We start from the raw sequence: 26,703 nt of genomic DNA on the forward strand, positions 1-26,703 counted from the left end.
TTCAGTCCGCTTCACCTTTTCCACCTTTTGTTACGTTACAGCCTTTTTATGGATTAAATAGATAGTTTTCCCTTGTAAATCTTCGCACAGTACCCCATAATGACATATCTACATTGATGAAGAAAAAAATACATTTAATAAGTTGTTGGATAAGACTGTAATGTAAAAAAATGTGGATAAAGAGAAGGATTTTGAAAACTTTCAGAATGCACTGTACAGTAATCTGTACAATATCTAGACACTGAAAAACATTTTGGAAACATTTCACATGAGGTTTTTTGGCAATCTTGTATTGCTAACTCACTGTTCATTTGGCCAGAAGTTACAACAGATTCTCCTGGAAAACCAGCTGCTATGACTGATTTTCTTCTTGTGCAGTTCTTGGCAGTATGCCGTCTCTCCATACAATGGAACCAATCCGACTTTGACATTTGCTGTTATTTATATGGATATTTGTTTTGAGGCTGCTTTGCTTCTCCTGGATAATATGAGCTGGGGCAAAACAAATTCTGCCAAGTCCACTGGATTCCTTTGGGTATGGATGGTTGGTTTTGGTTATATGAGACTCCCGTCCCACTCCAGACTGTCCTAGTTGAAACAGGACTTACTCTACAGTCCTGTGCAAAGGGCTTAGGTACCTGAAAGTCAAACTAAGGCAGTTTTTGGATAGTGTTTATTTGTGAAAAAAATTCATAATAATAATATTGTACATTTTATTTGAGTATTTATGTAGGTTATATGCTTTTTTTTAACTCTTTTGAACAGTACTGTACGTTTTGTTTTTATTTTACTGGCTCTCAACTCCAATATTTTCACTTTGTATTCAACAGAATTCCTTTAAGTCCAGTGAAATCCTTAATGTGTCCAGAATCCTACATGCTCTGAAAATGGGCTTCACTTTGAAGCAAAAAAGCTAATCAGTGTAGGTTGTCAGAACATTTTAATTTTTTTAAATCCAAAATGCCTACCCAAGTTCTGATCTGAACTGTTTCGCTTTTATGTTTTCAAATTAGACTTGTTTGAGTAAAATGGTTGAAATCTAAATGGCCCCCACAGCCTGAAGGGGGTGTTTTTGTGGTTGTACCTGGTCAGGTTGTATGTCACCTTATCTAAAGCAGTGGAACAGCATTTGGTATTACCGTTTCTATGACACCAGCTGTCCTGCAGGTTATACTGCCATTTAAAGGGTTGTGTTTGAATCCGTTTCAAACATACTTGTTTTGTTAGTCTATAGTGCCATGACAATATAGTTTATTGTCATGGCATTTAAAAATGCAACAGATTCCCCTGTAGAATAAAAAAATAAATAAACTCACAATAACATTTCTATTCTCCTTTACATTGTTTTCCTGGTGATTTATTATGATCCGGGATGTCTACTTCTCACTGGAAATGTGACCTTATCAAAATCTATTTTGATGCATCACTCTAATTACTTAAACAAAAAAACATGCTAATTAAATCATTAGCGCTTCATTGGCCTCATTAGTAAACCCCATTCTTTTACATGTCTAATACTTTACATCTGGAATTTCAATTACGCAAAAGTGGCACATTTCAATACTTTTCAATCCCTTTGCCAATTTCATCCATGTTTCTTCAGCGAATACCATGTTAAGCTTTTTCTTCTGGAAGTCCCCGATCTTCGACCTCTATCCACACCGTTAACATATCACATTGTGACTTGGGCATTAGGGTAATATTGCTGTGTGTGCCTCGCCCCTTTTCATTACTCATTTTAGTCAGATGTCAGAGCTTCTGCCCCCCCATCCATCCGTCCTCTCTCCCCAGAAATCTCTAAGTTTTTGGTGTTTTCTTCCTATCCGATTGGACATAACAGTAGGGCCCTTCGCCCTCCTTTCGCAGAATCTTTCTATACTCAAATTGTTTCTGTGTTGGCTTCTGCAGTGTCAGCCCAGATTCCAGGTCAAACGTTAGACATGGGCCATCCGCCAGCAAGGATCAGCCCTGACGCCAACACACAGACATACACACATGAGACAGCAGGGCTGGTACAAAGACAGACCCACACTGCTGAAGCCTGCTGCGTCTCCATGGAGCCTGGCCGCATGTCCGGCCCCATTAACTGGCCTGACCAATGACCTGCTCTTAAACCCCACTAACCACTGATCTAGCAGAACATATCGCCATCTGCTGGCCGACATTTAAAAGTACTTAGCATTCTCTTGATTTATGCCATTGCTTTTTGTATTTGTCAACAATGGGATATCTGGGGTAAATTGTGCTGCTGGAAATGAAGTCCAGCACCCTAGTGATATTCATGTTTTGCATGTTTGGCCATTTGTGTGTCAGTAGACCTTTATCAGGGTCACACAATTCTGTAATATGGATTTCTCTTTACTGAATTTACCCTAATGTAAGATACCCATAATGTGCCAAAGCAAAAATGTGGTAACAAGCCTTTAAAAATATCTTGTGACGTCAGAAGCTTAATCCTGATCATAACCGGGCTCCATTTGGATTGAATTTCTTTTTGTGGATTTGGGTAATTGACTTCAGTTAATCTTAATTATTGGGTATTAAAAGAAAGTTAAGCTGTTTGATGTGGTTGCACAAATTGTACAAACTGACATTTTAATATAGACTTAAATGTTGTATTTGTGTTTTTCAAAACTCAAAGGTTATCGGATTAGATTCGGTGTTGAGAGTAAATTATTGATCCCACTGAAAAGTTAAATTCAGAGTGATTTTATTGAGTTGAAATGTCAAAGTAAGATGATACATTTTAAAAACATTATTGCTTCTCATTGATTGCAGATTTTAAAAGATGATGAATGTTTTCATTATGTTAAATTGAAATGAAATCTTAAACAGCACGAGTAAAGGTAAATAAGATTAAGAAAGAATTGAACGTGCATTTCACTTCTAACTGATGCATTTGTTGGGCAGTCCTCAATAAAACAACTAACCACATACATAATGAAAATATTCACTTCAGATATAAGCTGGTTTAAATGTGGATATACCCAGTCCACTCCCACGTGGCTTGTTCTGACAGGAAATAGACAATGGGATACAATTTAAGCAAACTTTGCTTTGTCTTTTTGAAGCCAGAGCCATCCAGTTTGTATTTTTTTTATGGAACATTTGTTATATATTGTACATCTCGTTAACGGTTATATCTCAAAATGTATAATATACTTATACTGTTTATTGGCCTTGTTTACTGGTTGATTCACTCATTAACCAAGCACAGCTGTGCACAAATTCTTCTTACAGAAGGCTGTATGGGAGACACGATTGCACTTATTTTAGTTGAAGGACATCTTTTTTTTTCTTTCTGTAACTAACACTAAATTGCGTATGATAGTGTCATCTTATTGGAGGGTCAAGACCTTAAGTTTACCTCACCTCACCATCCTTTTATCCTTTTATGCATTGAACCATCATATTTTTGGATGAAACAGACATACAGTCGGACATTTCTTTCCGAATGTTTCTGCAACTTTATACTCAAGTGTTACCTCTGTTCATTCAGACTACATGAAGAATGGGACAGTTGCATGGATGAAATCACTGGAGTTACACGAATAGAATGTAACTTTGTGGAATGACATGATTTAATGTGTACATTGAAATATCTCTATCACAATGCTGAGGGTGTTTTTGTTCCTGCAAGGAATTATTTGGTTGTTTTGGTGACCCTTCATATTTTGGTTCGGGTAAAAAAAAAAAACATTGTATATGGTTATTATATCGGGGTGGGGTCTGAACAGCTAATTAAAGAGAAAAGCTATGTTCTCCTTTGAACGATGAAGTTGTTTGCTAGGGCGTTAGAGTTTTGATATGGAAAGCAAAAGGGAGCTTTTTCTGTTTTCCATGTCCATGCTTTTTTGTTCGCTGCCTAATCAACATAACCTAGGAAACCCTTTGTTTTTTCTTTTTGTTTCAAAACTAACACCATTACCACGTCCTTCACTGCTCCAGTTACCATACATTGGAAGCAAAAGAGGAAGTAAAAAGGGGCGAGAAAAGAGTCTTCCAGACGGATCTAAAAATAGCAGCGATTGGGGTTGGGTTTGACGTCACCGCGACGATGTTAGGCACCGTTATCAAGCAGTGAGCCACTCTCTGCTCCAATTGGCCGGATGACTCGCTTTCCCCTTATGCCTCCGTGGAGGGAGAGAGATGGAGGGAACCAGCATGTCAGACAGACCAACAGAGACAGTCAGAACGATAGAGACAGACAAGAACGATGGAGAGGAAGAAACAACGGTAGACAGACTGCCAGAAAGCCCCGAAGAAGAGACGGACAGTATGAGAAACGGTGTTTTAAAGAATGGTATTGGGAATAACATGAATGCATGGCCGCTCCTATAGTAACTGTAGAAAACAAGTGCAATATTTACATATTTCCTTTCAACTTCACAGACAAACAGAATATTACCTCTAAGGGGTAATGACTAATAGTTCAAAAGCTGTATGTGACAATGGCCAAGTAGCAGACACTGGTGGTTACTCATGACCCAGTTTCTGTAGTATAAAAAGAGCTGTACTGTTATCTGTGGAACTCTGTTACCACTGGTCCACGGATCTGGGGATTGGGAAAGGCTGCACTAGATGAGCTTGTAAGTGACTTCTGAATCTGCCCCCTGCCTAGGCTGTGCTGAGCATTGAACATCCACTGCTCCAAAAAATTAAGGGAACAGGTAATCATCACAGTATTACCCCAAACCAATTAAACTTCAGGGATACCAATCTGTCAAGTTAGGAAGCATAAGCGATTGTGAATCAATGTCACCTGTTTTGGTGCAAATGAAAGTAACCACAGGTCCACTGGAGAGGCAACAGCAAGACAACCCCCAAAAAGGAAATTGTTTTGCAGGTGGTGGCCACAGACAGTCACTCTCACCTTATCCTTATTGATTCCTCTCTAGTTTAACATTTTGCTAGTGTCCTTGTCACTACTGGTAGCATGATGGGGTACCTGCAGCCCATTCAGGTTGCACAGGCAGTCCAGCTCCTCCAGGATGGTACATCCATACATGTCTTCCAGTACAGACTCAAAAGCACAGAGAAGATACCAGGAGATACCGTTACACGAGGAGAGCAGCTAGACCGGTATCTGCTGCTTTGTGCGAGGAGGAACAGGAGGTGCACTGCCAGAGCCCTACAAAATTACCTCCAGCGGGCTACTGGTGTGCATGTTTCTCACCAAACTGTCATCAACTGGCCCTCACGTTTGCCAGATCTGAATCCAATTCATAACCTCTGGAACGTTAGGTGTCCGTGCATCAGACATCGCCAAGAAACACTACAGACTGTCCAGGAGCTCACCGATGCCCTGATCCAGGTCTGGGAGGAGATCCCCCTGGACACCATCCGCCGTCTCATCAGGAGCATGCCCAGAGCTTGTTGGGAGTGCATACAGGCACGTGGGGGCCATACACACTACTGAGTCACATTATGAGTTGCCGTGATCACATTCACACAAGTAGGAACAGCCTGTTATTTCATGGGGCCAGTCAATTCAAGAAAAAAATGTTGTCCATATGTTACAGTAAATAACAACAAATGTAATCTCCCTGGCACCAACAACTTAAATCCTGAAGCTGTTTCCCTGTAGTTACCAAGAACTTTTTGACCAAGAACAGTTACCAAGAGGTTTTCTGTGAGATATAACTGCATGGTGCAGCATTTTTACATTCTTGTATTTTTCAAATTCATTAACCATTTAAAATAAATTCTGTAATTCACATTTTTTAAGACTATTCTATATAGTTTGATGACGACCAAGTAGATTAACTGATGCTCTTGCTGGATGGTGATGCTGCAGAGGCGAATGTGTATGCTAATAAGGACGTCAAACAGAGTTGGGACGGGAGTGGCTGGTAGATCACTGGTTGGGACGGGAGTGGCTGGTAGATCACTGGTTGGAACAGGAGTGGTTGGTAGATCACTGGTTGGAACAGGAGTGGCTGGTAGATCACTGGTTGGAACGGGTGTGGTTGGTAGATCACTGGTTGGAACGGGTGTGGTTGGTAGATCACTGGTTGGAACAGGTGTGGTTGGTAGATCACTGGTTGGAACGGGTGTGGTTGGTAGATCACTGGTTGGAACGGGTGTGGTTGGTAGATCACTGGTTGGAACGGGTGTGGTTGGTAGATCACTGGTTGGAACAGGTGTGGTTGGTAGATCACTGGTTGGAACAGGTGTGGTTACAAAAATATATTTTTTTAACAACCACCATTACTTATCTCTGAGGTCCGAGTGTTTTTTTTTATGTTAGTATGTTAGTGTCTGTGTCTTTATCTTTGCGTCCGTCTTACAGATCCCCACGTCTCTGATGTGAATTGCCATTATCTTTGTTCTCGTCATCCTCCTTTCATCCTGTCCCTTTCCCCTCTTCATCCTCTCCTTTCACTCTAATGTCTCACTCAGGGAAAACAAAGCAGAAGAGCAAACCCAGCCTTTTTGATGACCAAAAGGAAGCAAACTCCCTTCAACTGTCTGTCTTTTTGTTTCACTGTCTTTCTCAGTCCCTCTCTTGCTGTCATTTGCTGTTTAATGGGATTGTGTCTTTTTATCTGGAGGAGTTCCAGGCTTTAAAGGTAAACTGGGATAAAAGGTTTACCTTTGCTTCTACTAATTAAAGGGCCTCTACTGTGAAGTGCTAATATGGGGATTGGCAAACCCCATGGCCAACCTTGTTTTTATCACAGGGCTAGCTTGTTTATTCTTGAGTGGTTATTTTATTACCCACCCCCCTGTCTTCACCCTCAGACCCCCCAGTTTTGTGATTTCCAGTTTTTCATGGCCTTGCCTCTTTACAGCCACTCCCAGCAGGCATGGGAGTGCCCTCCACAACACATCCTTCCAAGCTGTTCTGCTTTTCGTCATGCCACTCGCTCAACCAAGAAGACGTGAAAAAAGGAGCCAGTAGAGCGAGACCTGAAATGACCATGTTCAACCGCTCCTATCGCTCTCAGCTGCCGTTGGCTTCTGGGACACGTATTCTGACTGGTTCTGACTGGAATGTGGTGCAGAAACTAGAATGTTGCACATTGTCCACAAGGAAGGGATGTTAACCAAGCACATGAACATCACACAGACCATGTCTGAAGTATCACAAGGGGCATTATTGCTGGTCCTGTCCAGGTGGTGTTCTTGTCCATATAAAGCTGTCTTTGGGCCGTTGTGATGTGTAGAATTTGTACATCCCAGAAGGCATTATTCATGTTGAGTCTCGTGTGTTAAGGTATTCCCCGAATGCTTTTGTGATGTGCTGTGTTGTCATGACAATGTGGCGCTGTCCTTTCTTCTCCAGGCATCTGGACAACCACCGGCTGTGGGACCCCAATGAGTTTGCGGTTTCCTGTTTCCGAATCATCATGTACTCCATACAGGTGACTTTTATATAATTGCATTTGAATGGATTACAGAAGTGGCTAGTTATTTGTTTTGCCCCATTGGCCGTTATCCTGGTTGGCTGATGCGTGAACACATTCAAATGCACACAGTATTCAGAACTATAGAACAAACTTCGGGAACCAAATTTCACAATGGCAACAGTCATATAGACTTCCATATTAAACACACACGCAAACGTTGCTCGACGTCCTTTGTCACATTGTTTTAGATACCTCCTGGCTCACATACCTCTCTCTCTCTCCCTCCCTCACATACCTCTCTCTCTCTCTCCCTCACATACCACTCTCTCTGTCTCACCACACACACACACACACACACACACCTTTGTTTCTCTCTTTGTCACTTTGTCTCACCTCACACTCTCCGTCTCTCTTCTCACTCTCGTCTCGTTCTCACCTTTTTCTCTTCCTCTCTTTCTACCTTTCACTGTCGTTTTCCCACATTACAGGCAGACACTTTCCATTCCGCTCCTGTCTAACCCCTGAGACACCTCACAGACCCCTCCCTTCACCTCAGACGTGTCTAGTGTCTTGCTCTCATCTCTCACGTCTTCCCGTTTCTCACCGTATTTCTGTTGTTCTATTAATTGGACGACCGACCCGTACTCCCCAGGTGGCTCTGCCGAATAAGAGATGATCAATGGGGCTTGCCGAGGTTTGTCTCTGTGCTGCTGTTTTAAGTGCTTTGTCTGAGCACCACTCAGGGCCCGTCCTAATCTGTCTGGGTTCTGGGGTCTCAGAGAGAGAAATAGTGTCTGGTCTGTCTGTCAGCAAGATAAGCCATGTGTCGGCCTGTCTGTCAGCCTGCCAACCCCAGATTATATCCTGTGTGTGTGTGCATCTACAATACAGTATTGACATCCCCCCCCCCCCCCCCCCCTTTCTCCCTGTAGGCTCAGCACTCCCACCATGTCATCCAGCAAGTCCTGGGCCACCTGGACTCGCACAATAAGAACACCCCGCGCATGAGGGCCGGCATCGTGCAGGTCCTCCTGGAGACGGTCGCCATAGCAGCCAAAGGCTCCGTCGGTGAGATGCTGCGATGACTGGCCTCGGGGCTCCGCTGGCGACTACGCCCTACGGTCTTATTTTAGAACCGCCCTTCTGCTGACCCTGGCTGAAGGGGGTCCTGGTCAAGAGCAGGGCACTCTGTAGGAGTAGGGTGCCATTTTGGATGCACCTTGCGATGCAGCATGTCTGGCGTTGATGGAGTAAATGCCACACAGATGAGTCATGTGGATGCATATGGGCTGGATGGATGGGCGTGGGGGGGGGGGGGTCAGGCGTCTGAAATAGCAGGCTTGTTGCAGTGAGTCATATGCACGTTATATAGTTTGTGCCTGTGCGCGGGGGAGCGTGTGTGTCTGTGTGCAGGTAGTTTGGGGGGATAGGAGGACAGTGTATTGAAAGGTGGTCACGATCAGGCTGGTGACAGTTTCGTCAATCCTGGGTCGGTGGATGGACGGACAGGTAATCATTTGACGATGTTGGTTTTTGTTGAGTTTGGTTAAGCTGTAAACTCAAGTGATGCCGTTGAGAACACACACGGCAAGGCGGACATTTTACTTTGGGAGTTAGTTCCCATGTGATGGCTACATGTTAGCCAGTTGACATATTTTGGTTGTTTGTTTTTTGCTTGTGTTTTAATGATGAAAGAAAGAAAACTGTCTTGTTGTTTGGATAAACATTGAGTTGTTCCTGGCAGACTAGGAAGATGACATCTATCCCATGTTTCTTTTTTTAACCCAACACTTACGTCTTCTGAAACTCTTTTTCCACGCCCTCCTAACAAACGGCTGTGTGGACAGGACTGACCCGGTCCAAACATTCTTACAACAACGCATGTACCATCAACCCAACCTCTCAAAACCCATCCCCACCCAATCTCTGGTTAGGTATGTTCACACCCCACAGATCTAGATCTGAGCCCCAAATCTTAACCTACGTGTCAAGGAATTAAAACGAGTCTGTCCCTCGAACAATGGTTCTGGCAAAATGTCTATCGAAACCATATCCAATCCAAACTTTAACCCATGCCAAACTTTCATGAAATAATTTTTCATTTGAATAGAAACGAAACGTTTTGCGCACAGGTTGTTCTCTTGTTTTCAAAGCAACCCTACGTCCCTTCTGTAAACTGGTTATTTTACTGACCTGCAACCTGGACTGTTTGTAGTTCAATTAGAACATTTCAGTAATCACTAAGTCTTATGTGGGGAGGCTTCCAGTTGGTTTGTTCGTCCTAAGGAGGCCAGGAGGGACAACCACACAGCTATTTGATGACTACTGATTAGCAGCCCATTTTAACGTTAGCGTTGTGGCTATAAGGGTGAAAGTTTGGATTTAGTGTATTTGTTGTGTGACTGGCTTGATGTTTGTAGCCAGTGGTACCTGTTATAGCAATATACCCCAACCCCTATAATAAGCACTGTGTCAGTTACATAGTACCTGTATTTAGAGCTGATTGTGTCGTGATTATTCTTGTGATATCTTGTGCCATGTAGTGATTTCTGTAATTCTACTAGTGCTAAAATGTGAATGCACAAACTGCTTCTAGTCCTCTCTTTGTAGTTTTCTTAACGATTTTTTGTATGTGGATTGATGAATGAGTGTTATGGCTGTGTTACATGTATATACTGTTCCATGGCTGTGTTACATGTATATACTGTTCCATGGCTGTGTTACATGTATATACTGTTCCATGGCTGTGTTACATGTATATACTGTTCCTGGCATCATCAGCCGATGGCTCGTGGCTGGCACTCTGCTGCCTGTGCCAAGTTGGCTGATTCCCTTCCCGCAGGGATCACATTCAGCGTGTGTGAACGGGCTGTATCGTAATCCACTTTGGGGGAGAATTTGTCAAGCGAAATCCAATGGGGACAGCTGTGGTCTGACTGAGTCCACCGGGCCACTGCTAGTGTGTGTGGACCGGGGTAGTGATGAGGATGTTCTGCTGTGGTAGGAAATGGAGCGCCCCTTTTACAGATTGTACCAGTATATATGCTTGTGGGTGATTGTAGAATGTCAAAAATTTTCTGACCAGATGGTGTGTTTTTAGTTCCTGTGTGTGTGTGTGTGTGTGTGTGTGTCGTCAGGCCCCACAGTGCTGGAGGTGTTCAACACACTGCTGAAACACCTGCGGATGAGTGTGGACTTTGAGCTAGGCGACAGCTCCAGACGCAACTCATCCACCAGTCTGTCCTCGTCCGGACGGGTCAAGGAGAGTGAGGAGCGTATCGTCCAGAACGCCATCATCCAGACCATCGGTCAGTTGCCCTAAGCATGTCGGGTCTGTGATGACTGACAGCCATCATTGATCGTCTAAATGCCTCAAACGATTTTACCACTTCCATACTGCCGGTGTCTGTCAGTGCTTTGTAGTCCACCACATTGGCAGCACTGCAGGTTACCTGGCCTGTTCTCTGATCCCCCCAGCCTGAATGGTTAACACGTGAGCCCATGAAATTCTGTCATTTGCTAAGCAAAGGTTTATTCCTGAACCTATTTTGTCTTACAATACAGCCGTTGTATATGTTTTCGTTCAAGACAGTTGAGCTTATCTATAATGAAATGGTGTGTGGACTTTTAACACTACATTTAATTTTAAACAGATGAAATATGTATACAGTTCTGACAATATTGAGTTGTACTTCATTAAATAAAAAGGGGAACTAAACACAATTAAGAACAAAACAAATGGAATGCACTAAAACATCCAGAACCTTCTCTCTTCCCAACCACAGAAAAGATTAGCATTGTTTGACAATTTCACGGACAATAAACTTTTCAAACGTTTTAATTTTCCCCTTGGTTGCCCAGGGTTCTTTGGTGGGAACCTACCGGATTACCAGCGTGCCGAGGTGATGATGTTCATCATGGGCAAGGTGCCCGTGTACGGCGCCCCCTGTCACACTCTGGACACGGTGAAGATTGGGTGAGCCACCCCCACTGCCACCATGCTACTGGGTATCCCTCAGAAATTCGGTTCAACGTGCCGGCAGATTTTAATACATGACATCGTTTTTTTTGTTAGAACGTGCAGTGAATACCTGGAATGTGTCCTGTGTTGATAGTATTTGGCGTTGATGTTGTGATAAACTTGTTGATAATGTTTTTGGGTTTCTGCACCCAGTATTGAGTAAGTCAGATGTTTTTCAAACCAATAATGTTGGTTATGCCCGGTGAAACCGTGCATTTCACGGTTAGACCCTCATGCCAGTTGTCAAGGATGGTAGCGGTAGTGTCATGGTTCTGGGATGTTTTGCTGCCTCAGGACTTTGACAACTTTCTGTCCTTGAAAGAACCAGGAACGCTGCTCAGCATCAGACATAATCTAAAGGAGATGTGAGCTGTAGCTCTACTGGGCTTAGCTTTGTGTTACACTTTCGCTCTGGTTTCCTTTACCCAATTTTAGCTTTCAGTTGAATATTGTTACAAATTCAGTACCCAATTGGAGGGAATCTGCATGTATTGTTTGTGTGTGTGTGTGTGTGTGTGTGTGTGTTTATGTCTGTCTGTCTGTGTGTATCAGTACCAGCCAGATGTTCCATTATATCTTTCTCCCTGCCTTATCTGTACCTCCTCCCCCCTACGCCATTGGCTAACAAATTCCTGTTGATATTCCACTCAGGCACCAGGGCACCAAGCGTATCCAGACCATGCTGCTGAGCTCCCTCATCATGGTGAGTGCTTCCACGGCCCCCTCATTTATCCATTATTACTGTCTTCTGAAAGCCTTGTCCTATTATCCTGTCAAAATTGGATCAAATCAAGAGTTGTATTCGTCGCGTTCACGGGATACACCTGGTGCGAACAGTGAATGCACGCTCTTCCTTTACCATCCGTCACAGAATAAAATAAAAACACAGGAGACTATATGACATATACACAGGTCTGTGTCATGAGGGGTGCCGGGGGCCAGTTGTTTCCATCAGGCTGAGAGTGGCTGAGTGTACTCTAGGATCAATAGGATAAACATAAGCAACAGCCAGCAGGGTGGCTGCGCGTGCGTGCGTGCGTGCATGCGTGCGTGCGGGATCAGTTTAGAAGGTGAGTGTTGGCTGCTGGGTCCGAGCCTCTGCCATATCAGATGACAGTATGCCCCCCACCACCACACCTTTACCGGAAATCCCTGTATCCCCTATCAGTTCATTCTAGCCAAAATGTAGCCATGACATTTTCAGATATCTCAGTAATCAGTAGCATGGCATTTCCAAGGTCGCGTGTTCATTCCTGACGTGATTCACACATAATGTATGCACTCACTTTACTCTGAAGTGCTTTGTGTAAAAGCATCGCTATGTGGCGTGTATAAATGATAGGCTGCACGTATATAATTATTTTCCGCAGATTGATGTGTGTTATATGCTTATATATTTATAGACGCAAAAGGATGGAAAGCCACCCTTCACTTAGTTCTTGCAAGGTTAATGGACCCCCTGGGACTCCCAGTATCTTGTGTGTGTTCTTGCTTTACTATCATAATGAGGACCAAAGGTCCTATATGAAGGGGACAAAAAAATACCAAAACAGTGGTTAAATTTAGAAACAAACGTATCACTACATGATTTTGTTTAAAAACCTAATTTCACAAATACCCTATCTACTTTGGTTGCTATGTAGGCTATCATTTAGTTTTAGTTTAAGCTATCCATGAAGCACTTAACATTGAATATTTTGACAGCGTTCCTTAGGTTATGACAAAAGCTAAAGAAGGTTGATGAAGAAATGAAAAATGCTAGACAGCATGGCTAGAACTCATGTATTTAAATACTGTGTATATACACTCCACATGTATTGTAATTATGTGTACATACACTCATATTAATTTAAATACTGTGTACACACTCTATGTAATGAAATGCTGTGTACATACACTCATATATATTTATATACTGTCTACGTACACTCCATATGAATTTAATATACAGTATACATACTGTATCCATATGTATTTAAAGTGTATACTGTACATACACTTCATATGCACCTAACCTAACTGATCGTAAGCATATGCCTAAAATAGACCTAATGCCTTAACCTAACCTGTAATGCCTAAACCTAATAGTAACCCCAATTCTAACACTATGATCAATTGCATTTTTTCCTTAAATCTACCCCCTAAGATGGAAATAGATTTTTGTTCATAATAGTAAGGGACCTGCCAAAAAACCTTTTGGAGACCGGTTTTGTCAGGTTTTACTATCTTGTCGACCTGGATCTTAAACACGTTTGTTTTCTGATGGGGCAAATGCACAATTAGCCATATGTTAGGAGGCAGATGTTTACCTTCTGGCTTGCTTTTCTTCTACGTTCCCATGCAGCTGAAGATGGAGCTCTGAGGTTACTGTATTTATTACATTGTGCAGCTGAAGATTGAGCTCTGAGGTTAATGTATTTCTAACATTGTGCAGCTGAAGACTGGGCTGAGGTTAATGTATTTATAACATTGTGCAGCTGAAGACTGGGCTGAGGTTTATGTTTTTATAACATTGTGAAGCTGAAGATGGGGCTGAGGTTACTGTATTTATAACATTGTGCAGCTGAAGATGGGGCTGAGGTTAATATATTCATAACATTGTGCAGCTGAAGATTGGGCTGAGGTTAATGTATTTATAACATTGTGCAGCTGAAGATGGGGCTGAGGTTAATGTATTTATTACATAGTGCAGCTGAGGATTGGGCTGAGGTTAATGTATTTATTACATTGTGCAGCTGTATATTGGGCTGAGGTTAATGTATTTATAACATTGTGCAGCTGAAGATGGGGCTGAGGTTAATGTATTTGCCACATCCCAAAAGAATTGTCCTAGTGGCTCATATCAAAGCCCGAACATCAATCCAATTGAGAATACAGCTCCGGAAAAAATGAAGAGACCACTGCACCTTTTTCTTTCCTTTCCAAAAAAGTTGAAAAGGAAGGTTTTGAGTAAGGAACATTCCTTTTCACATTTTTTGGAAAGGTAAGAAAAAGGTTCAGTGGTCTCTTAATTTTTTCCGGAGCTGTATATGGAAAGAGTTCACCAATGGTCCCCATTGAAGTAGACGCTACTTGAGCACTTCAATGAAGAATGTACAATAATTGCTGTGTTCAAATGTGCATGGCTGTAATTGTTGTCAAATAGGGGTGTATTTGCCTCTACCAAATAGGGTTGAATTCTTGGTATTTGTAATTAATGTAATATAAAACAATTTTGTAGATTTGACATTTGGCAAAAACTAATAATTAAACCTATTTTGTAACACAATAAAATGTGGAAAAGTCAAGGGGGTGAATAATTCTGAGAGCCACTACTGTATATAAAATGTATTATTGCAGCACATTCAACACAACAAACGAGTATGTGTAATTGTACTTTGCAAATTTTAATTACTATTTACATGTGATGATTGAATACTTACTTCACACACATGCTCATAGACCAGTTTCCTCCATTTCTCCACTTCATCATGTGGACCAGCCAGAGGGACCACAGTTCATTGACATTTCACTCAGTCTGGAGGGTTTAAAATAGACTTGTATAATCACATCACCTTTAGCTGTCAGCACAGTGGCATAGCTGAACGCCCACTCACAGGCTCTCTCATTGAAAGAGAGATGCCTTGGCAAAGCTCAAATGTGAAGTCTGTTTATGGGGAATGATGACAAACTCTGTCTGACGGTGTTGGTCGTGCTTTTTAGTACCTGACATCCATGAAATGAAGAACTCTGTGCAACTTTAAGGAAATGGAGATTTGCTGTACGGTCTTGTAACTTTCAGTAATAATTATTTATGAGTATATAATGGTACGAGACAAGGAGAGCTGTATCTGGATTTAATGGAAGCTTAGAACTATATAATTGTGCCAGGCCTAATTTCATTCAGCCTTTGGGAATGTTTTTCTACATCCAGAACAATCTGTTATTAAGCAGCTATTGTTTATTTTGCACAGCTATATCTCAGGAGAAGGTGTTACTTACATGAATTGATTTGAATACTTTTCTAATGATTACTCAATTTCAATCACAAAGTATTTTGTAATTCATATGCTTTTAAACAAATCTGATTAATCTTTTTAGGAAATGTACACAGCCCTGAGAGAAATAGTCAAATATGTAAATAAACTACAATTTATATTTTCTGCTAATAATTCTTATTTTTGTACAAAATTTTTGGTAGTTTGAAATGTAAATCCTTTGCTCAGCATTTTTTCCTAACTATCTTAATTGTAATTTACCTAAACTAAATTTTAACAAACCTAATTAGCTTGGTTTTACAATAACAATAAATATAAAGTATAAATATATATTATCTCCCTACAGTACCAAAAAGGGATTGTCCAAATTAAGTGATTAAGTGGGGCCGATGCAACCGAAGTTTTGTAAGCTCTGTGTGCTATGAACTCGTAGTTGATTGACTCAAGCCTAAACTTTCCCCTCTGACCCCTGTGCTGTACCTCAGGTGACCTCTGGCTTCAAGTCCAAGACGATGGCGGCAGCGCTGCCCGCGCCCTTCCTGGACCCCTTATTCTCCATCTCTCTCATGGAGGACAGTGAGCTTCGCCAGTTGGTCCTTGAAATCCTGCACAACATCATCGATCGTCATGACAATCGCGCCAAGCTGCGGGGCATCAGGTGACCGCTGGTGGCAACCTGCTCACTCTCTCCTGGGTTCAGGGCGAGACAGTGGGTGTTCTGCAAGAACGTCTCCTCCCCTATATGTTTTAGTGCAGTAGGTTTATAGGTTGTTGTAAGTTTTCTGAAATGATTATAGGATGCTGTGAGAAATATTTTATTTTAAGTGGAATTGGAACAACTGTAGGCTGTATCCCGTGGTTACCTCCCCCCAATAATTTGTCAGCAACACAATGGAGAATATGTGGTTGTGGAACTGGAAACCACTTGCTTTTGCATTTAAGATTAAGCAGGCAGTTTAGAATGCTCCATTTTTTGTTTCTCATGTGTAGTGAAAATTGGCTAAAGATATCGAATATAACCCTTTAAAAATGTCTGCCATTGTTGGTTGGGCTTGAGGTCTGATTGAGGAAGGCTGCAGTTCTATTGTAGCTTTTCAGAAATTCCTGCATTTTGTATGTAGCTCCTTTTAAATTTATCTCATCTTTGAATCCATTTCTTCTTTTTTAGGATCATTCCAAATGTGGCTGCCTTAAAGATAAAGAGGGAGAAGATATCAAAACAAGATGTTGGATTCATGAAAAAGGTTATTGGAAAAATTGCACTTAAACCCAGAATTCTCAATTGATGAAACTGACACATAGGCTTGGGATATTACAAGAACAAAGAAGTTACTACAATGTAAGCACATTGTTTTGTCCCTCTGGGATCATTGCATATATATATACACTATTTCGTTAGCATATGCAGGATGCTCCACTCCTTTGTTTTATCAGGAAAACAAAAACAATGAACCAACACTGCTGGGACAAAAACCAATGCTGTTTCCCAAATGCAAATTCCATCTTTGAGAACTGTGTTGTTGGGGTTCCCAGATGGCCCAGTGTTGTGGGCGTAGCAACAAGATGACCACAAGGTGTTTTGGGAAGGGAGAAAAAGTTACACTAACAAAAGTAATTCTTCTGGTATTATTAAGGCCAGATGTCTTTGTTAAAACCGCCATTTGTTGATGCAGAAAAAACAAGTAAACCTATAGCTTTTATGGCTGGTTTTGACTTTGGCTGAAATTACTTTATGTACCTGTTTCATGTAGCTGTATATTGGTCTCTTGCATTGACTGGGAGGAGTTTTTGCCTACTCTTCTGAACAATACTATTCTAATTGTCATAAACAAAGGATTTTATGCATTATGGCTTGCGTCAAGTCCTCCCACAGCATTTTGATAGGATTTTTCTGGAAACCCGGTAGAGTATAATATTTAAAATTACTCTGTAGTTACAATGTAAAAATATTTGCAGACAATTGGAAAACCTGGAGAAAGTAGGACATGAAACGAAAAGTAGGTATAACCATTTAGTTATATTGTGTTGAGAATAATAGAAAACCTGTGATCTCTTAAATAACAATATTATAGTAGATAGATATATTTACAATATACTTACCCAGAAGCAGATAATTCCATTATGAGTAAAGTTATTTTTTTATTTACTTTAGATTTATATTTTAACATTTAACTAATTAGAAGAGACAAAAGGGTAACGGGAAAAAAAGGTTTCACATCTCAGATATCACCGGACCAATTTGGAAGAAACTTGGGTGAACGAAGCGTCTTGTCATAAGATTCCAGCAATTGTAAAATACCCTCAGGTCAAGAGAGTCAGTACATTTGTTCCTCTACTCTAATGGAACGCATTTGCATGTGTCCCATAAGGGCCATCATGACGGATGTTCTGTAGTTTTACATGGAAACATTCTACTCATCTGGAAACCACATTTTGGACCTGCACAGTAGTTGATTTGAGTCATGTATAAAGAATGGTCTCTCAATGAAATATTTTTGCATAACTAAAATGGCTGCTGTTACTTTTTAAATAATTTTCAGCCACAAGAACAATTATGGTTGACTGTCTTACTCATGGCACTATGACATCTTGTTTAGCATGTCACCTTAATTTTAACCAACAAGTACTTCAAGGTTGACAAGAAAACATTCACAAAGTTTGGTCTGTCACATAAATGTAAAAATCGATCAAGGGTATTTGTATTGTAACATAGGTATACCTGTTTCCAACACTGTCTAAACTCAGAATCTACAGTGGGGAGAACAAGTATTTGATACACTGCCGGTTTTGCAGGTTTTCCCACTTACAAAGCATGTAGAAGTGAGTGAGTGACGGAATCTAAAACAAAAATCCAGAAAATCACATTGTATGATTTTTAAGTAATTAATTTGCATTTTATTGCATGACATAAGTATTTGCTACATCAGAAAAGCAGAACTTTGTTTGCAATTACAGAAATCATACGTTTCCTGTAGTTCTTGACCAGGTTTGCACACACTGCAGCAGGGATTTTGGCCCACTCCTCCATACAGACCTTCTCCAGATCCTTCAGGTTTCCGGGCAGTCGCTGGGCAATACGGACTTTCAGCTCCCTCCGAAGATTTTCTATTGGGTTCAGGTCTGGAGACTGGCTAGGCCGCTCCAGGACCTTGAGATGCTTCTTACGGAGCCACTCTTTAGTTGCCCTGGCTGTGTGTTTCGGGTCGTTGTCATGCTGGAAGACCAAGCCACGACCCATCTTCAATGCTCTTACTGAGGGTAGGAGGTTGTTGGCCAAGATCTCGCAATACATGGCCCCATCCATCCTCCCCTCAAAACGGTGCAGTCGTCCTGTCCCCTTTCCAGAAAAGCATCCCCAAAGAATGATGTTTCCACCTCCATGCTTCACGGTTGGGATGGTGTTCTTGGAGTTGTACTCATCTTTCTTCCTCCAACCACAGCAAGTGGAGTTTAGACCAAAAAGTTTTTGTCTCATCAGACCACATGACCTTCTCCCATTCCTCCTCTGGATCATCCAGATGGTCATTGGCAAACTTCAGACGGGCCTGGACATGGGAAGCTTGCGTGCGCTGCAGGATTTTAATCCATGATCCATATCAAATACTTGTTCTCCCCACTGTATCTAGTAGATACAAAGAACATGTCTAACTACTAGACAGCTGTACTACAATGGTCAGGCACATTCTAGTATCTAAAGATCTGTTTGACAATTGTAGCAATGGGTCAATTTAATACAATAATGCAATGATCTGACAGGTTTATGCAGACATTTTGACAATGATTAGTCAAGCACTGTGTTCAAGTCCACTTGATTAGGAAGGCTGGTTTAGCTGGTTTTGATTTACAGTGGGTTTCGCTATGTAACATGTTGGATGGAACAGCACCATCACGCGTAAAGTAGCAAAGATTTTGCTGCTCGCTAGACATGATCAGATTGTGCACCACTCTCTACTCAATCTTGATCTGACGCCTGAGGGGTTACACAACAATGCTAAAGGCTGTCAGTGTTGTCATGGCTCTTAACCTATTTGAGGACAGCATAAATCAGGTTACATTCTTTTTTGAGCTGTTGGATGTTTATTTCATAATTGCAATCCACAACAACAGATCTTCCATTTAAGCGTTAAATTAACAATTTTGTATTTGTCTTTTTCTTTCTAGCAGCGTTGTTTTGCTGAATATTTGAGCGCTTTGGCCTAGTAATGTGTTGAGTGCTTTAACTCACCGATCTGCTTCAGTCTAATTACCTTTCTATGGCTGTCTTGCAAGTCTAACACTATTTGGCTCTTTCATAAACATTGTCCTTTTTCTACCTCTCAGCTCTTTCATTCTCTCTGCAAGGCCTTCAGCCTTTCATTAGTTTCTCCTGTTTCTCTTTCTGTCTTGGTCTCTTCTCAATAGTTCTAAACTGTCATGTTCACTTCATTTCTTTTCTGTGATTGCTTCTGTGAATTGTGTTTGTGGTACCGGATGTCATCTTACGAAAGGACTACATCTGACCATATTGATGGACGTGCTGGGCTCAGTTTTTTTGTTTTTATTGAAGGGCCTTCTCTGTCTCTGCCCTCTTATTTCTCTTCTGTCTTTCATTCCCACATTCTCTCTCATCCTCCTCTCAGCATGGGCAACAGTTGTACCGTCACATATATTTGGGCTGTAAGGAGGAGGACAACGGCCATAAGAACTTTGAGCTGCTCTTCACTACCCTGGCCGTGCTCACCATCGAGCTGGCGAATGAAGAGGTGGTGGTGGACCTCATCAGGCTGGCCCTCGCCCTGCAGGTAGGATGAAAGAGAACTAAAATGGGATTTACAATAGCTTGGTGCAAAAACATTCGAATTAAAGTTCTACCTTAATGTTGTGCATTGTACAGACATTGCCTACACAGCGCTACATGCTTTACTTGCATTTGAATTAATAAAAATCTCCCTTCATGTCAGGCAATCCAGTGTGAAATTATGGTTCTGCTGTAGGAATGGACCACAGTAAATCATGTGGTGTGATATTGTTATGGTTCTACTATTGGAATGGATCACAGTAAATCATGTGGTGGGATATTTTTATGATTTTACCATAGGTGTGGGCCAGAGTAAATCACATGGTGTGCAGGACATAAATATGTGTGTGTGTATCTACACTCACTTAAGGATTATTAGGAACACCTAATAATCTAAGCAATTATCTAATCAACCAATCACATGGTAGTTGCTTCAATGCATTTAGGGGTGTGGTCCTGGTCAAGACAATCTCCTGAACTCCAAACTGAATGTCAGAATGGGAAAGAAAGGTGATTTAAGCAGTTTTGAGCGTGGCATGGTTGTTGGTGCCAGACGGACCGTTCTGAGTATTTCACAATCTGCTCAGTTACTGGGATTTTCACGCACAACCATTTCTAGGGTTTACAAAGAATGGTGTGAAAAGGGAAAAACATCCAGTATGCGGCAGTCCTGTGGGCGAAAATGCCTTGTTGATGCTAGAGGTCAGAGGAGAATGGGCCGACTGATTCAAGCTGATAGAAGAGCAACTTTGACTGAAATAACCACTCGTTACAACCGAGATATGCAGCAAAGCATTTGTGAAGCCACAACACGCACAACCTTGAGGTGGATTGGCTACAACAGCAGAAGACCCCACCGGGTACCACTCATCTCCACTACAAATAGGAAAAAGAGGCTACAATTTGCACAAGCTCACCAAAATTGGACAGTTGAAGACTGGAAGAATGTTGCCTGGTCTGATGAGTCTCGATTTCTGTTGAGACATTCAGATGGTACAGTCAGAATTTGGCGTAAACAGAATGGGAACATGGATCCATCATGCCTTGTTACCACTGTGCAGGCTGGTGGTGGTGGTGTAATGGTGTGGGGGATGTTTTCTTGGCACACTTTAGGCCCCTTAGTGCCAATTGGGCATCGTTGAAATGCCACGGCCTACCTGAGCATTGTTTCTGACTATGTCCATCCCTTTATGACCACCATGTACCCATCCTCTGATGGCTACTTCCAGCAGGATAATGCAGCATGTCACAAAGCTCGAATCATTTCAAATTGGTTTCTTGAACATGACAATGAGTTCACTGTACGGAAATGGCCCCCACAGTCACCAGATCTCAACCCAATAGAGCATCCTTGGGATGTGGTGGAACGGGAGCTTCGTGCCCTGGATGTGCATCCCACAAATCTCCATCAACTGCAAGATGCTATCCTATCAATATGGGCCAACATTTCTAAAGAATGCTTTCAGCACCTTGTTGAATCAATGCCACGTAGAATTAAGGCAGTTCTGAAGGCGAAAGGGGGTCAAACACAGTATTAGTATGGTGTTCCTAATAATCCTTAAGGTGAGTGTATATATATCCAAATATAATTGCATGGCAATCCAAGGGTAAATGTATGAATGTTACTTTAGTTGATAAACAATAAATATTTGCATCCTTCCACACGAACATGGGAAGAAATCTTCCCCTGGGGACAGTAAAGGAAAATAGTCGTTATCATATAGCATTACTGAAAGCTTTGAATTGGCTCATTATGTTGCCTGCAGTCCAAGCAATTTGTTGTTCCTATAAAGATCCTGCCTTTGTCTTTAAACACCATTCTACAATGTCATCAGTTATTGCTGACTACGTGCAGGTTCTCTGAAATGAGGGGATGCACTGCCAATGTGCAGAACACATGCTGAGATGGTATTAGCTGTACATGTCAGTGAAAGTAAAGACACACATCTGTTATTACTATTCGTATGGGGACCTAAAATTGGTATTCGTTAAAAATCATATTTTTCCTAACCATAACTGTCATGGACAGTTAACACTTGAATTACCCCACAGAAGTGAAAAAGCATAGCCGTTATTGAGTATCCATCTGATTTATTTCAAATGTCTCCAGACAAAAGCTACGTAAAAGTAATGGGACCACTAGAAAGCCATAGGACTCCGGTAATGGGCTTTATTACGCTACAGTACGATAAAGCCAAAAGAGTGTGTCCACTTTGGAAATTGTACCGTTTTATTTGTCCTTTTTTACCGATGCAAATGAGTCTGTTGTATGTCATCTTGTAAAGCTTGTCGTTGGTTCCAGGACATGGCCCTGGTGAACGAGGAGAACATGCCCATGGTAATCCGGTGCAGCATCATGGCACTGGTGGCCGCGTACCTGAACTTCCTCAGTCAGATGATTGCCAACCCACCCTTCTGTCAGCATGTGAGCAAGGTAAACCACCTCCCCTTGGTTTCCTAATGACCAGGTCACCGTCATGGCACTGCGTCGGTGCGACCGCTTCACGGGGAGGGGCGAAGGTTCGGGATGTCCGGCGATGCGCGTCTCGCCAAGCCGTTCTGCCTGTTAACACGCTGCTCACTCAACGCATTCCCCAGCAACCATGACCGAGCTTGCGGGCAACCACATATACTGTATGACAATGGTTTGTCAAGGCTGTGTTAAAACGTGACTGAGCTCACTTCACTGCCGTGTATTGTCCGATAAGAAATAAGTCTTACAAGCCGGCTTGACTTACAAGCGACAATCAGATGTGTGTTATAGTTTTAAAACGTCTGAATAGGAAATCATTTTTAAAAAGCCTATGTAGATCTAGCAATCCCTGCATAGTGACAACATGCCTGATGATCTGTTTGCTTGATTCTCTTTCCTTTTTCTCCCTCTCTCAACCTCTCCATCCCTAACATGTCTTCTAGGTGATTGAGATGAGAAACCTGGAGGCGCCCCACCTCCTTCCTGAGCACATCTTCAGGGAGAAATGTCCGTAAGTGTCTGTTTTTCCACTGACTCATCTGTTGGCAGCTTCCATTCAAACGCTGACCTCTTCTTCACCCGGCATTGAAATGTTCATTCATCTGATTTGTTGACATGTTATTTTCCTTGCAGTGGATATAGGGGTGAACAGAATGTTGTGTGTGTGTGTGTGTGTGTGTGTGTGTGTGTGTGTGTGTGTTGGCCAACGTGCAATTGTGAACTTACATTGTGGCAGTTCAATTGAAAATGTATTTGATTCATTATGTTTTGGATTTACACCAGTACGGTTCTCCTCAAAACCCACATTTATCTCGTTGTTTTCAGAGGAACTGATGATCAAAGTGACTTCTGCAGACACTTTTTTAAATTCTCTACACAAATCTCTATCTCCACTGTCTTCACGGTCACAACAAAATGACAGTAATACAAATACACTTTTGAGTTAATGCAGGACTTAGAGTATGATAGCTCCTATCAGCTATAAAAATAAACCGTTTGTATGGCCTCACTGTATAGGCAGATTGTTAAAATGTAACCCTTGCAAAGACAACATCATTCCACAAGGGAGACCTCATTTTCACTACTTTCAAGCAATTTTCAAGGAAAGAAACTCATTCTATTTAATTTAACAGTGTATGTGGGCAAAAGGCAATGACATTGATTTGGTAAAAGGCAATTCATTTGGTTTTGAATTGCTTAGTGTGTTGTACTTATGGCTTTGGACACTCAAAGAAAACAATGAAACTCAAGTAGTGTGTTATTTGTTGATTCCATATAAGAAAAATAGTTATAGAAATAGTAGATTATCAAAGGAAACAATGTAAATGTATATTATTATTGTTATATCCATTAATCCATCTCATTCGGTAACCTCTGAATCGAACATGTTATTACTGTGTAGCCTACCATTTATTGTGGCATTTGTAGTAAGTAGCCATCAACAAAAATGATATTCTTATTTGCCATGCATTGATTTCAACCAACAAACTATTTTGGAGTCAATTTGGGAGTTGTGTTTTCTTTTGAAAGTGGGAAGTCTCCCTATTGAATGATGTTGTCATATTGCAGAGTTTTGGATTGTCTTCAGATATGTTCTAATCTACTCATAATTATGAATGCATGTTTGTCATACCAATTAGTAGACGAGAGCTGTACCTAGAATGTGTTGTAAGTCAGTCTTTCTTACTGGTTTTTCATCCTTACAAGGCTTCCAAGTTCTCTGGAGAAAGAAGACAGCAGCCTGTATTTCCAGACAGTTGACCTAGCAGAATGTCTGGTTGGCCCAGGATATAATGCTGAGCGTCTATCAACCCCTTATGTCCCCCAGGTGACAGGTGAGCCATGTTTTCTAGATGAGTCATTATAATAACAAGATTTACATAACGAGGCAGACCTGATCCTTCAGTAAGTCAGCACTTCTTCTATCCATGAAGCCTTGTGTATATATACTGCCAAGAAGCCTTGTGTATATATACTGCCAAGAAGCCTTGTGTGTATATATACTGCCAAGAAGCCTTGTGTATATATACTGCCAAGAAGCCTTGTGTGTGTATATACTGCCAAGAAGCCTTGTGTGTATATACTGCCAAGAAGTCTTGTGTGTATATACTGCCAAGAAGCCTTGTGTATATATACTGCCAAGAAGCCTTGTGTGTATATACTGCCAAGAAGCCTTGTGTGTATATACTGCCAAGAAGCCTTGTGTGTATATACTGCCAAGAAGCCTTGTGTGTATATACTGCCAAGAAGCCTTGTGTGTGTATATACTGCCAAGAAGCCTTGTGTATATATACTGCCAAGAAGCCTTGTGTATATATACTGCCAAGAAGCCTACAGTGGATATAAAAAGTCTACACACACCTGTTAAAATGCCAGGTTTTCGATGTGATGTAATAGAATGAGACGAAGATAAATCATGTCAGAATGTTTTCCACTTTCAATGTGACCTATAATATGAGCAATTCAATTGAAAAACAAACTGAAATCTTTGTGGGGGGAAAATGAAAAATAAAAACCTTGCAATAACCTGGTCGTAAAATCAATAACCTGGTTGCATAAGTGTGCACACCCTCTTATAACTGGGGATGTGGCTGTGTTCAGAATTAACCAATCACATTCAAACTCATGTTAAATAGAAGTCATTACACACCTGCCATCATATAAAATGACACTGATTAATCACAAATAAAGTTCAGCTGTTTTAGTAGGATTCTCCTGACATTTTCTTAGTTGCATCACAGAGAAAAAGCCATGGTCCTCAGAGAGCTTTCAAAGCCTCCAAGGAATCTCATTGTTGAAAGACATCAGTCAGGAGAAGGGTACAAAATAATTTCCAAAGCATTAGATATACCATGGAACACAGTGAAGACCGTCATCATCAAGTGGAGAAAATATGGCACAACAGAGACATTACCAAGAACTGGACATCCCTCCAAAATTGATGAAAAGACTAGAAGAAAACTGGTGAGGGAGGCTTCCAAGAGGCCTACAGCAACATTAAAGGAAATGCAGGAATTTCTGGAAAGTACTGTCTGTGTGCTACATGTGACAACAATCTCCTGTATTCTTCATAAGAATGGGCAATGGGGTAGGGTGGTAAGACGGAAGGCTTTTCTTACAAAGAAAAACATCCAGGCCCGGCTGACGTTTGCAAAAACAAACATCAAGTCCCCCAAAAGCACGTTGGAAAAAGTGTTATGGTCCGATGAAACCAAGGTTGAACTTTTTGGCCATAATTCCAAAAGGTATGTTTGGTGCAAAAACAACACTGCACATCTCCCAAAGAACACCATACCCACAGTGAAGCATGGTGGTTGCAGCATCATGCTTTGGGGCGCAAAACTTTCAGGCTTCCGTTAGAAAGATGAAGAGGAAATTCACCTTTCAGCACGACAACGACCCAAAGCACACATCCAAATCCACAAAAACATGGCATCACCAGAAGAAGATTAACGTTTTGGAATGGCCCAGCCAGAGCCCAGAACTGAATCCAATTGAACATCTGTAGGGGTGATCTGAAGGGGGCTGTGCACAGGAGATGTCCTTGCAAACAGACAGATTTGGGGTGCTTTTGCAAAGAAGAGTGGGCAAATATTGCCACTTCAAGATGTGCCATGCTAAGACTCCTACCCAAAAAGACTGAGTGCTGTAATAAAATCAAAAGGTGCTTCAACAAAGTATTAGTTTAAGGGTGTGCACACTTATGCAACCAGGTTATTGTGCGTTTTTTATTTTTCCCTTTCAAAGATTTCAGTTTGTTTTTCAATTGAATTGTTCACGTTATAGGTCACACTAAAGGTGGAAAAAGTTCTGACAAGATTTATCTCTGTCTCATTCTTTTACATCACAAGAACCTGCCATTTTAACAAGGGGTGTGTATACTTTTTATATCCACTGTATACTGCCGAGAAGCCTTGTGTATATATATACTGCCGAGAAGCCTTGTGTATATATATACTGCAGAGAAGAACCTTAGAATAGAAAATAATGTAGAAAAATGCTTTATGACTCTTTGAATGCGAAACAATTGTTAATCAGTTGCTTAGGAACTGTTAACTATAATCTAAGGGACAGTAGGCACATTTAGCACATATTGTTTTGCC

General features: G+C 41.4%; 1 protein-coding gene across 5 annotated transcripts in view; it reads left to right on the forward strand.

The window, feature by feature from the left end:
• The window catches only part of efr3a (EFR3 homolog A (S. cerevisiae)), an 87,455-nt gene that overhangs the window by 46,876 nt on the left and 13,876 nt on the right, over positions 1–26,703 (forward strand). For all 5 annotated transcript variants that reach the window (XM_010893009.5, XM_010893000.5, XM_010892991.5 and 2 more), the window contains 11 exons: positions 7,289–7,367; positions 8,285–8,420; positions 10,490–10,660; positions 11,214–11,328; positions 12,025–12,076; positions 15,836–16,008; positions 16,519–16,594; positions 19,970–20,131; positions 22,430–22,561; positions 23,044–23,111; positions 24,308–24,435. In XM_010893009.5, coding sequence (XP_010891311.1) covers positions 7,289–7,367; positions 8,285–8,420; positions 10,490–10,660; positions 11,214–11,328; positions 12,025–12,076; positions 15,836–16,008; positions 16,519–16,594; positions 19,970–20,131; positions 22,430–22,561; positions 23,044–23,111; positions 24,308–24,435 — 1,292 coding nt within the window. The remainder of the gene's footprint in view (positions 1–7,288; positions 7,368–8,284; positions 8,421–10,489; positions 10,661–11,213; positions 11,329–12,024; positions 12,077–15,835; positions 16,009–16,518; positions 16,595–19,969; positions 20,132–22,429; positions 22,562–23,043; positions 23,112–24,307; positions 24,436–26,703) is intronic.

Source organism: Esox lucius, chromosome 3 (assembly GCF_011004845.1).
Source record: "Esox lucius isolate fEsoLuc1 chromosome 3, fEsoLuc1.pri, whole genome shotgun sequence".
Taxonomy (NCBI): Eukaryota; Metazoa; Chordata; class Actinopteri; order Esociformes; family Esocidae; genus Esox; species Esox lucius.